This window comes from Macaca mulatta, chromosome 2 (genome assembly GCF_049350105.2).
Source record: "Macaca mulatta isolate MMU2019108-1 chromosome 2, T2T-MMU8v2.0, whole genome shotgun sequence".
NCBI lineage: Eukaryota > Metazoa > Chordata > Mammalia > Primates > Cercopithecidae > Macaca > Macaca mulatta.
In genome coordinates this window covers 39,451,422-39,464,897 of record NC_133407.1, presented here as the reverse complement: position 1 = coordinate 39,464,897, position 13,476 = coordinate 39,451,422, and the positions used below count along the sequence as shown (strand labels likewise).

The following is a 13,476-nucleotide window of genomic DNA, read 5'->3' as shown; positions in this document are numbered from 1 at the left end:
TCCTCCTTTCTTCCTCCTCCTCCTCCTTTCTTCCTCCTCCTCCTCCTTTCTTCCTCCTCCTCCTCCTTTCTTCTTCCTCCTCCTCCTTTCTTCCTCCTCCTCCTCCTTTCTTCCTCCTCCTCCTCCTTTCTTCCTCCTCCTCCTCCTTCCCCTTCCTCCCCTTCCTCCCCTTCCTCCCCTTTCTCCCCTTCTTCTTCCCCTCCTCCTCCTCCTCCCCCTCCCCCCTCTTCTCCCCCTCCTCCTCCCCCCTCTTCTCCCCCTCCTCCTCCCCCTCTTCTCCCCCTCCTCCTCCCCCCTCTTCTCCTCCTCCTCCTCCTCCTCCCTCTCCTCCACCTCCTCCTCCTCCTCCCTCTTCTCCCCCTCCTCCTCCCTCTTCCTCCCCCTCCTCCCCCTCCTCCCCCTTCTCCTCCTTCCTCCTTCCTCCTTCTTCTCCTTCCTCCTTCTTCTTCTCCTTCTTCTCCTTCCTCCTTCCTCCTTCTTCTTCTCCTTCTTCTCTCCTTCCTCCTTCCTCCTTCCTCCTTCCTCTTCCTTCTTTCCTCTTTTGGGGGTGGGGGGAGACCAAATCTCACTCTGTTGCCAGACTGGAGTGCAGTGGTGCAATCTTGGCCCACTGCAACCTCCACCTCCTGGGTTCAAGTGATTCTCCTGCCTCAGCCTCCTGAGTAGGTGGGACTGCAGTCATGTGACACCACGCCCAGCTAATTTTTGTGTTTTTAGTAGAGATGGGGGTTTTACCATGTTTGCCAGATGGTCTCAATCTCTTGACCTCATGATTTGCCCACGGTGGCCTCCCAGAATGCTGGGATTACAAGCATGAGCCACCACACCCGGCCAGTGACCCTTCTTATGAATGACAAGGCTAATTGTGACAGTCATTTTAGACAGGAAAATTGACAGCTTATTGTAGATGTGTTGAAGACATTTCCCAAAGAAGCCAGGCGTGATGGCTCATGCCTGTAATCCCAGCAATTTGGGAGGCTGAGGCAGATGGATTACCTGAGGTCAAGAGTTCAAGACCAGCCTGGCCAACATAGTAAAACCTAGCCTCTACTAAAAATACAAAAATTAGCAGGGTGGTGTGGTGGCATGCACCTATAGTCCCAGCTACTCAGGAGCCTGAGGCAGGAGAATTGCTTGAATCCGTGAGGCAGGAGGTGACAGTGAGCCGAGATCACACCACTGCATCCTGGGCGACAGAGCGGGACTCTGTATCAAAAGTATGAAAGAAACTAAGGTACGGTATAGATTAAGAAATTTTATTATATTGCATAGTAGGAGCTATGTAAGAGAACAGAAACAACGAAGGGAGGCCAGGCATGGTGGCTCATGCCTGTAATCCCAACACTTGGGGAGAATGAGGCAGGCAGATCACTTGAGGTCAGGAGTTCAGGACCCGCCTGGCCAACATGGTGAAAGCCTGTCTCTACTAAAAATATAAAAATTAGCCTGGTGTGGTGGCAGGTGCCTGTAATCCCAGCTACTCGGGAGGCTGAGGCAGGAGAATCACTTGAACCCGGGAGGCGGAGGTTGCAGTGAGCCAAGATCATGCCCCAGCATTCCAGCCTGGGCGACAGAGTGAGACTGCGTCTGAAAATAATTAAAAAAAAAAAAACAATGAAAGGAAAGAACTAAATTGAAGGACATACAGTCAGATTATTGCCTAATAGACTCTAAATGCAGATTATTACTTGAACATGTTTTCTCGGGAAGTGAAAAATCAATACAATAAAAGGAAAAGAGGAGTATAAGAAACACTGGTGAGCAAATAAATTTGAAAAAAAACCCCTTAGAGCTAAACCTAAAAACTATGACATTGATGTTTAAGGCAAATATCTATTAATTTTTTAAATGTAGGAGTATAATGTTCAAATTAAGTGAAGAGAAGTGATAAACAGGCTAAGGATTTTGGTAATGGAAAAATGTTGGAAAATAAAACCATGAATGAAGGACAGATAAAGTAATCAAGGAAACATCACAAATAGAGTACAGAGAATAAAATGCCAGCAATATTTTCAGTAGTAATCCCAATAAATGTAAATAAATTAACATGTTTTATTAAAATGCAGATTATCATTTGGGATTGAAATAAATGAAAAATAGCTATATGCTATTTACAAACACATCTTAAAATAAATTAGAGGAAGTTTATAAATAATAGGCTGGATAAAGGCTGGAAATAACTAATAAATGGTTACGCAAAGATAGCAGAGGGGGCAATATCAATACAAGATAAACCAGAATTAAAGACCAAAAACATTAAAAGGGATAGAAAGGGGATATTTTATATTTATTGAAGGTATACTCTGCCAAATATATACAATTGTAAATCTTTATATACCTGTTCTACAGAAATACTCATAATCAAGCATACAAGCATATTCAGCTGAATTTTTTTTTTTTTTTTTTTTTTGAGACGGGAGTCTCGCTCTGTCGCCCAGGCTGGAGTGCAGTGGCCGGATCTCAGCTCACTGCAAGCTCCGCCTCCTGGGTTTACGCCATTCTCCTGCCTCAGCCTCCCGAGTAGCTGGGACTACAGGCGCCTGCCATCTCGACCGGCTAGTTTTTTGTATTTTTTTTAGTAGAGACAGGGTTTCACCGTGTTAGCCAGGATGGTCTCGATCTCCTGACCTTGTGATCCGCCCGTCTCGGCCTCCCAAAGTGCTGGAATTACAGGCTTGAGCCACCGCGCCCGGCCTCAGCTGGTTTTTTTATTGTAAAATATATAAAACAAAATTTACCTTGTTAAGTATACAGTTCATTGGCATTAAGTAGGTTTATATTCCTAGGCAATCATCACTGCCATTTATCTCCAGAAATTTTTCAAATCTTCCCAAACTGAAACTCTGCCCGTTAAACAATAACTCTTTAATTTAGCATGGGTTAATAGCAACAGTTTTGAAACAATTTATTTTTCTTTTTTCTGCTGCGATTGTTCGTCTTTGACTCTTGAGTTGTGTACCTCTTGTGCCTGTCACTGTTGGAGTAATGTTATGGATGGTCTAAGGATAGTTTCTCAGAATATATGAATTAGGAAAGTTTGAAGATACCTGCCTCAAACTTTGCCTATATTATTTACAAGCAAAGATGCCAATCAATATTATTTACTCTTGCTTTGATGGAATTCACTGGGACATGTTGTATGTATTTGAAATGCAATTGAAATGAAGTACTGAATTAAGTGTTAGAAGAGGCAGAGCATTACATAAGTCATTAAAATTCACACTGAAACCAGCCTGGTAACGTGGTAAACCCATCTCTACATACACACAGACAAAAAAAGTGCAGGGCGAGGTTGCACAGTCCTATAGTCCCAGGTACTCCAGGGGCTAAGGTCGGAGGATCACTTGAGCCCAGGAAGTCAAGGCTGCAGTGAGCCATGATTATGCCAGCGCACTGCAGCCTGCGCAACAATACTGTGAGACCCTGTCTCCAAAGAGGGGAAAAAAGTCACACCGAAGAGTGATTATAGAGTTAGAAATGAGGAAGAAATCCAACTCAGGTGCTGAATGTGCCAGGATGACAGTAGATAACTGATAGTAGATCTAGAAGGGTGACTTTTATACTTTTGGGCCACTACTCATGATGAGAAAAACATTACCTCTCAGAAGTACAAGCACATATAACAAATTACAGTTGATAAAATAGTATTTACCCTTTCTATGTGCTATGCACTGTTTCTACTGTGCATCATTTTTTGAATCTTTGTTCTCAGTGCATTGAATTGGTTTAACAACCCAAGAATGGGTTGCAGTCTGTAGTTCGACTAACACTGATTACCAGGGCTGTTTATCTGAATGTAATGAGCCTCAAAAGTGGAAGATCTTTTATATTAGGGTGGAGAAGTTACTTGTAAGTAGAAGAAATCAGAACAATGCCAACACCTTCTGCTTCATTAGAGTAATATTCTCAGGGCCCAGCACGGTGGCACACACCTGTAATCCTAGCACTTTGGCAGGCCGAGGCAGACAGATCTCTTGAGGTCAGGAGTTGAAGGCCAGCCTGGCCAGCAGGATGAAACCCCATCTCTACTAAAAATACAAAAATTAGCCAGGCATGGTGGCGTGGGCCTGTAATCCCAGCTACTCAGGAGGCTGAGGCAGGAGAATCACTTGAACGCCGGAGGTGGAGGTTGCAGTAAGCTGAGGTTACACCACTGCACTCCAGCCTGGGCAATAGAGCAAGACTCCATCTCAAAAAAAAAAAAGGATAATATTCTTCAAGGCTTAATGACTGTCTAGTGGTAGAGTTTGGTGTGAAGTGTTTGATGAAGACCTTAACTATTTACTGCGGGAACATGGGCTCCAAAGAAAATTGTCAAGAGAATAATGACCAACAAAAAATGGGGGTGGAGTAAGGAATGAAATGAGTCCAGTGGAAATGAGAGAGTAGTGGAGACGTGGAATAACTTACATTTTTTACTTTGACTAAGATGACAGAGATGTGAAGTAAGTACAGCTGGTCCAAAAGTTTCTAATGGAATTCTGAGGGAAAATGATTAATTTCCTTTAAAAAATAAAAATAAAGATAGTTGAAGAGACCACAAGGAATAGTGAAAAGTGACCTAGATCTAACATATAACTTCAGAAAATTTTCTAACTAGCTATGCAGTTTCCTCATCTATAAATGATGTCATTGGTCTAGGAGATCCTTACTTTTACTACCGTAAATGGTAAAAAGTCAATTCTGCATACTGCATCCACACTATTGACAGTGGAATGTGAATATATATATTGTTCTCTAAGTGGTTTTTAGAATCATGGAGACCAAGCCATTTTAATTATGAAGAAAATGATTTCTTAAATTAGTATTAGTAGTTTGTTTGTTAAATATTCTTGGGTCACACTTGATCTCTTCTTTTTAGTTACATGAACATGCAGCCTACTTGGTGGACAGTTTATGGGAGAGCTCTCAAGAACTGTTGAAAGACTGGGAATGTATGACAGAGTTGCTATTAGAAGAACCTGTTCAAGGAGAGGAAGGTATAGTATTTTGACAAGTTAATTTACATGATTTTGTATTTCCATTGATAGCAATACAGTTGTATATAGATCGCTTCTTAAAAACGAGCAATACAGTTGTATATAGACCGCTTCTTATATAAGCATGCTGTGTCTTTTTGCCAAGAGAACAATTTGTTTTCTATAACAAGGATGTCTGAATTGTTTCTAACATTTTTCTGTATTAACACTGCCACCATGCCACAAAAGTTTTTAAAAATCCATATGTGTCATATAATAAAGAAGTTTTTCTTTACTTTTTCCTTTTTAAATTTAAGTGACAGGGTCTTGCTCTGTCACCCAGGCTGGAGTGCAATGGCCCAATCATAGCTCACTGCAGCCTTTGAACTACTGGGCTCTAAGGATCCTCCCACCTGAGACTATGGGCACATGCCACCACATTCAGCTAATTTTTAAATTTTTTGTGGAGAGGGGATCTTACTGTGGTCCCCAGACTGCCTCAAGTAATCTTCCTGCCTCAGCCTTCCAAAGTGCTGGGATTACAGCATGAGCCACTGCACCTGGCCATAAAGGTTTTCTCGATGCTGATTTGAGATACAAAATACTGATGTAACTTAATGGTTTTTTCTTTTTTAAGTGCATCTGGAGTTTTTTGTTTGTTTGTTTGTTTTTTTGCTTGATTTATATATGAACTTGGGGAAAACCTTTTATACATAATGATTTAATTAAACCACAGCCATCCCCTTTTGTTATATTTTCTTTAAGATGAAAATCAGGAAATCAGAGATAAGGTCATTTACCTGGCTGTTCAAGAAGCGGGGACATAAGAGTAACATGATAATTTTTGAAGTATGCATCTTTTTATATGCTACTTAATAATATGCACAGCAAATTGAACATGTATACCTAATAAAGAGGTTGTGTTCTAAAAGCTTATATGCGTATTAGCTTGTTAGAACTAGAAATGCTTTTTCCTATGTATGGTTAGGTTTTCAGACTAGCCCACAATAGTACTTTAAAGGACTGGTAACTCATTTAATTCATACAACAGCCTTAGAAGGTGAGTGATGCCTTAATGTAAGGCCCACAGTAGATTGAACATGGTCTTCAGAATCAAAAGAAAATTTTTTGTGTGTGTGATTGAGTCTTGCTCTGTCGCCCAGGCTGGAGTACAGTGGCACATTCTCGGCTCACTGCAACCTCTGCCTCCCGGATTCATGCAATTCTTCTGCCTCAGGCTCCTGAGTAGCTGGGACTGCAGGCACATGCCACCACGCCCAGCTAATTTTTGTGCTTTTATTAGAGACAGTATTTCGCCATGTTGACCAGGTTGGTCTTGAACTCCTGACCTCAGGTGATCCTCCCACCTTGGCCTACCACAGTGCTTGAATTACAGGCGTGAGCCACCGCATCTGGCCAGAATCTAAAGAAATATTAATTCAGATTTTTAACTCTGTCTCTTGTTACTTATGTCCTCAAATTTTCTGATCCTTAGTTTGCCTTTTTCTATAACAGAGATTATTTCCTTGTGTACCTTATATAGCTGTGAAGATTAAGAAAGATAATGTTCTATTGAGTCCCTTTTCTGCTTCCTGTACCCTTCTGTGTGGTTCATCCTTTTGAAATATTATAAGAGCATAATGAGCCATCCTCTGCAGTAGAATGCCCATACAGATTACTGGGAGAATGAGCATCCCCCAGTGTTCCTTCCAAGCAATGATACTAATTTGTATTATCTGTTCTGGCTTTGACATAATTCAGTGAGAGAAACAAGTTCATGTTAAACCTAGATACACACTGGTAAACTGGCCCAAAATGCCTCTTCTAAACTAAAAACATTTTTCTTATTTACTGTGTATGATACAAATTCTTCCCAGACTTTTCTCAGACCTTTCAAGGAAGATCTTATTATGCTATATTTGTCTCTAGCTGTAATTGTTATTTACTTTATTTGCACATGTTTTTTCATTCCATGTATCCTTAGTAAGAAAGTGGCCCTAGACCAGGCGTGATGACTCATGCCAGTAATCCCAGCACTTTGGGAGGCTGAGGTAGGTGGATCACCTGAAGTCAGGAGTTCAAGACCAGCCTGGCCAACATGGCAAAACCCCATCTCTACTAAAAATACAAAAATTAGCTAGGTTTGGTGGCGGGGACTTGTAATCCCATCTACTCGAGAGGCTGAGGCAGGAGGATCACTTGAACCTTGGAGGCAGAGATTGCAGTGAGCTGAGATCTCGCTGCTTCACTCCACCCTGGGCAACAGAGCGAGACTTCATCTCAAAAAAAAAAAAAGAAGAAGAAGATGGTCCTGTTGTTAAGTTGACAGGGCCTTCTGCTCACTAGGTGAAACTGTCCAGTGTATTTTGAATTCCCTTCACTTTTGTGATCACAGGACTATGAACATACGCTCTGTTGCCCAGGTTGGAGTGCAGTGATGTGATTCTCAGCTCACTGCGACTTCTGCCTCCTCAGCTTAAGCAATCCTCCAACCTCAACCTCCCAAGTAGCTGGGACTACAGGCGTGCACCACCATGCCTAATTTTTTGTATTTTCAGTAGAGATGGGGTTTCGCCATGTTGCCTAAGCTGGTCTCAAACTCCTGGGCTCAAGCAGTCCTCCTGCCTCAGCCTCCCAAAGTGCTGAGATTACAGGCGTGAGCCACCACTACTCCCCAGCTTACACATTCTGTTTCTAACTAACCTTAATATTTTCCCTGATAGAAATCAATTTCCCTCTAATGTCTACTGCCTTAACACTTGAGTAAAGGGCCTCAGGTTAGTATTCAATGGTAGATTCCATTCATTTTCCTTACCTTGTTTGTAGTCATAAAATTGCCAGAATAAGTTAGAGCTTCTCATTCCTTATTCCAACTCATTTTCTGTATATCACCCCATGTTCTATAAGGTTATTTCCAAGCAGAAGGGAGGCAAAGAATATAAATTAAGGGCCAGGTGCGGTGGCTCACGCCTGTAATCCCAGCACTTTGGGAGGCCAAGGTGGGTGGATCACAAGGTCAGGAGATCAAGACCATCCTGGCTAACATGGTGAAACCCCGTCTTTACTAAAAATACAAAAAATTAGCCGGGCCTGGTGGCGGGTGCCGGTAGTCACAGCTACTCTGGAGGCTGAGGCAGGAGAATGGCGTGAACCTGGTTGATGAAGCTTGCAGTGAGCCAAGATCACACCACTGCACTCCAGCCTGGGCAACAGAGTGAGACTCTGTCTCCAAAAATAAATAAATAAATAAATATAAAAATCAAGAAGAGACAAGATAGTATGCTTTGGTGTTGTTAACTTTCTCTCATGTTAATAAGATGTATAAGTCAGTAAATAATAATTACTAAGTCTTTTAGTCATGAAGGTGGTCTAGGTGCATTTTACTTGTTAAAATATATACTATTAGGTGTTTCATTGTGGTTTAAATTCTGTTTACAGTGGGTTTTTTTTAACTTCCGGTCAAAAGGTTGGTTTGGCTTGGCTTGGGTTTGGTTGGTTGGTCTTAGGTAGAAAAGTAACTTACCAGATGGGAACAGTTTTAAAAGTCAACCACAGTTTTACTGATTGAATCTAGGTAGGCAGAGTCTAGGAAATTAGGCATAACAGTTGCAAAACTTTATCTACATAATGGCTTAATTTTTTTAATACATTTTATCTGTAGGCATGTTGTACCACATGCATACCACATATAAGCTCTGGCATGGAGTGGCATCTAAGTTAATTTTCTGTGCTAGTATTTTGCTGTATTTTATGATAACAAAATGCTACCAGTAACTTTTTTTTAAAGTAATTTTTTAGATAGGTGGAATGTGTTAGAATTCCAATGGAGAAGGCTCTAGTTAGCAGTTGAAGATGTAGGACTAAATTTTGGGAAAATAGACACACTGTGACAGACTACCAACATCAGTTTAAATCACAGTGGCCTTAAGACTGTCTTACAGTGTTTTTATGGGTGGGGGTGTGTGTGTATGTGTCAGGGAGTGTTTTACAGCAAAATCAAGTTGCTGAATAAATTTTTAGTATAATGTGAGGATCTGGTTCTTGTCAACATCTCTGCCACTGGGTAACAAGACCATAACCAAATCATGTAACTTCTGGATGTCAGCTTCTTAAACTGTAAAATGAGAAGCTTTATTTTTTATTTTTTTATGGTTGTTTTTTTTTTGGAGACTGAGTCTCGCTTTCCCACCCAGGCTGTAGTGCAGTGGCGGATCTCGGCTCACTGCAACCTCCACCTCCTAGGTTCAAGCGATTCTCGTGTGTCAGCCTCTCTAGTAGCTGGGATTACAGGCGCCCACCACCACGCCTGGCTAATTTTTGTATTTTTAGTAGACATGGGTTTCACCATGTTGGCCAAGCTGGTCAGGAACTACTGATCTCAAGTGATCTGCCTGCCTTGGCCTCCCAAAGTGCTGGGGTTACACCCGGCTGAGAAACTTTAACTAATCTTCTTTGGTCATTTCTAGTGCTAAAATTCTGCAATCCAGTTGATGAATGAAATAGCTATAAATAATAAGGTTCTTAAAAGCAGGAATTATTAATTCATTAATAATTTAAAAATATTTATTGACTATATGAGTCAAATATTATGCTAAGTGCCGAGCGTATAGTGTTACACTAGATGAGCTCACTGCCAATATGGAGCTTACATTCTCCTGGGAAAGGCAGACCAAAATTGAGTAAATATCCAAAATAAGTTCAAGAGTTAGTTATTAGCTTTGGTGGATAATTATAGGGGATCTATCTTTAGATTGAATCCTGATGGAAGACCTTCCTGAGTAGGCCACCTGTGAGCCAAGAAACTAAATGATAAGGCAGCCAGGCACGGTGGCTCATGCCTTTAATCCTAGCACTTTGGGCAGCCAAGGCTGGCAGATCACTTGCGGTTAGGAATTCGAGACCAGCCTGGCCAGCGTGGTGAAACCCCGTTTCTACTAAAAATCCAAAAAATTAGCTGGGTATGGTGGCATGCGCCTTGTCATCCCAGCTACTCAGGAGACTGAGGCAGGAGAATCACAGGAACCCGGCAGGCAAGATCGTGCCACTGCATTCCAGCCTGGACAACAGAGTGAGACTCCATCTCAAAAAAAAAAAAGAAAAGAAACTAAACGATAAGGGACCAGATAGGGAAAGTGTTATAAAAGAGCTATCTAGATAGAGGAAATCACAGTTTCAAAGTATCTGAAACATGATGTTATATTCTAGGAGATGCAATAGCTGGAACATAATGAACCAATGATACAAGATGTAATAGAAGCAGAAGTCAGATGATATAGAGCATTTTAGTTTATAAGTGAATTTATCTCATCCTAAATGTAATAAGGTGCTTTTGAAGATTTTAAACAGGGGAATAATGTGATCCAATTCATATTTTAAGAAAAATACCTTTCATAAACGTTGTTTGGAAGAATACATAATCATTGCAGTGGTCTCTGTGAGGAATGATGGTAAAAATATAAAAGAAGGAGATGGCTTATAAAGAGGGAAAGAGCCCATGGCTGAGTTAAAGATTCGATAGGGGACGAAAGCAGGAAGAGCGAGAAAGAATGAGAGTTCTACCTAACAATAAAAAGGATAAGAGATAATTATAACCTTTGCAAGCCCAGTAAAGAGGATGTTCAAGAGAGCCATAGTTCATAATATATATTGCAGAGGAGAAAAGAAGGCTACACAAATCATTTTGTGATGATTTAGGTCATTGGTGATTTTAAAGCATGATTCAATGATACTATATATATTCAATGATACTAAAAGAGAGAAGCCACAGTTCAAGGTGATAAGACTAAAATTAATAGTGAGGAAATGGAGGTGCTGTGCAGAAAGTTGTATAGTTATACGTTGTGTTAGAAAGTTGAAATGACAGTTTGTACCATGAACAGCTACCCATTTGTTTCAATCAGTGTAACTGTTTGGCTCTTGTCCGTGGCTTAAGGCTTATTTGCTTTCAATTTTATTATGTGGTTTTGCTGTCATATCCCAAAAGGAATTTCTATTAAATTTCAACTGCTTTTCAGTTTACCTTATCTCCCTGTTCAGGGAAAGTTTCTAAATGGATGGGTTCAAATGATAAAGTAACAAAATTGATGGAATTGAACAGTGTGCAACATTGAGTTATACTTCAACTCTACTGTGGATTTTACTCCCAGGATAATGGGAGAATGTTTCTATTCTTGAGATAAGTTGTTCTGTCCTTCCTCACTTTCCGTAAGACTATATTTTCTTCCTAAATAACAGACAATGCATTTAGTTCATAGGCAGCCTTGTACTTCCTTTAGCTGCAGCCAAATGTGAAAAATTACGAATTTCTGAAATCATAAAAATAGAACTTTAGTTGTTATTGAGCAAAAAGCTTTTTTTGTATTACTAGGCATTGGATCATTTGGGTACAGATGGACAAGCCGATGTTTCATTTGTTTTTCCTAAGATAAGCTAAAGTTCATGTGTTTTTTTTTTTAAAGACAATTGTTACAACGCGGAATTAAGATGTACACACATATTTTTATAGGATAATTTTGGTACAGAATAAAGAACAAGATGTCGTTGTATCTTTTTTGCCTTTTCCTTGATTTTGCTTCAACTTAGTTTAAAATAATCAATGTAAACTTTTAAACCTTTGTAAGTTAATTGAATTCTTAAAAAATTTATACCTCATTTTGTGTCTATAATACCTGCATCTACTGGTCTTCAATATAAATAAGTATACAGAGGGAGGGAGAAAGATAGAACTAAACTATTCGAATTATCAAAATCTGAGTTTAAGGCTGGGCACAGTGGCTCACGCCTGTAGTCTAGCACTTTGGGAGGCCGAGGTGGGTGGATCACCTGAGGTCAAGAGTTCAAGACCAGCCACGCCAACATGATGAAACCCTGTCTCTACTAAAAATACAAAACTTAGCTGGGTGTGGTGGCACATGCCTGTAATCCCAGCTACTTGGGAAGCTGAGGCAGGAGAATCGCTTAAACCCAGGAGGTAAGAGGTTGCAGTGAGCCAAGATCACGCCACTGCACTCCAGCCTGGGTGACAGAGTGAGACTCCACCTCCAAAAAAAGCAACCAAAAAAAAGTTTCTGAGTTTAAAAATATGTAAGAATGAGGCCAGGTGTGGTGACACATGCTTGGAATTTCAGCACTGTGGGAGGCTGAGGCCGGTGGATCACTTGAGGTCAGGAATGAGACCAGCCTGGCCATCATGGTAAAATCTCGACTCTCCTAAAAATACAAAAATTAGCCAGGTCTGGTGGCACACCTGTAATCCCAGCTACTCAGGAGGATAAAGCAGGAGAATCTTTTGAACCTGGGAGGCGGAGGTTGCCGTGAGCTGAGATCATGCCACTGCCCTCCGGCCTGGGCAACAGAGCAAGATTGTCTCAAAAAAACAGGCTGGGCGCAGTGCCTCACACCTGTAATCCCAGTGCTTTGGTAGGTCAAGACGGGTGAATCACAAGGTCAGGGGTTCAAGATCAGCCTGGCCAAGATGATGAAACCCCATCTCTACTAAAACTACAAAAATCAGCCAGGCACAGTGGCAGCCGCCTGTAATCCCAGCTACTCGGGAGGCTGAGGCAGGAGAACCGCTTGAACCTAGGCAGCAGAGGTTGCAGTGAGCCAAGATCGCCTCACTGCATTCCAGCCTGGGTGACAGAGTGAAATTCCGTCTCAAAAAATAAAAAAAAAAATTTTTTAAATGGATTCATGAAAGTATAGAGTCTATCTGAAGGAAACCATAGTTTTAATTAAATGACTTAAGATCTCAAAAGTGAAAAGCTGTATTGTATTTCTAGCTGAAAAGGTCATTTTTTTTTTTTATGGTACTAGTCATAATTCCAGTGGGTTTGAGAGAGTTCTGGGAGGTATGGTGAATAGGAACTAACTAAGCAAAATGATTTCAAAATTTATATAGAATTTTAAACTTATGTTGAAAAGACAGTATAGCATAGTGCTTAAGAGAACTGACTCTGGAGTCAAACTACCTGAGTTCATATATTAGCTCTACTACTAACTAAGTGCATCTCTCTGTGGCTCATTATCCTGTCTGTAAAGTGAGAATATTAGTTCCTATCTCTTGGAAATGTTTTGCGGATAAAACAAATTATTAAATATAAGCTACCTATGATAGTGCTTTAGACATAGAAAATTCTTAATAAATTAATTGCTATTAGCATTATAGAAATTACACAAAATTTTAGAAAAAGGGCTAGATAAGGGAAACTTGCTTATATATTCAAGTTGGTTGAATTAAGTTACATATTAAGTTATAACAAATTACTCCATAAGTCTAGTATAATCAAAGCAGTAAAGCATTGTCACAGAAATATACAAATAGATTAGTGAAACTAAAGAATCCAAAAATACCTGAACCATGTTTAAAAATGACATTTAAATTAAAAAGGGAAATCTGGTTTAACAGTGGTGGAGACTACTGGCTATTTGGTGGGAATAAACAGGCCCACCTACTATCGTCAGAAATAAATGCCAAATAGGTTAAAAATACCAAAGCAAGAGAGACGGAAAAAGTGAA

General features: G+C 40.5%; 1 protein-coding gene across 5 annotated transcripts in view; it reads left to right on the top strand.

Moving 5' to 3' along the window:
- STAG1 (STAG1 cohesin complex component) overlaps nt 1-13,476 on the top strand; it is a 401,927-nt gene that overhangs the window by 288,821 nt on the left and 99,630 nt on the right. For all 5 annotated transcript variants that reach the window (XM_077991519.1, XM_015132094.3, XM_077991520.1 and 2 more), the window contains one exon: nt 4,862-4,979. In XM_077991519.1, coding sequence (XP_077847645.1) covers nt 4,862-4,979 — 118 coding nt within the window. The remainder of the gene's footprint in view (nt 1-4,861; nt 4,980-13,476) is intronic.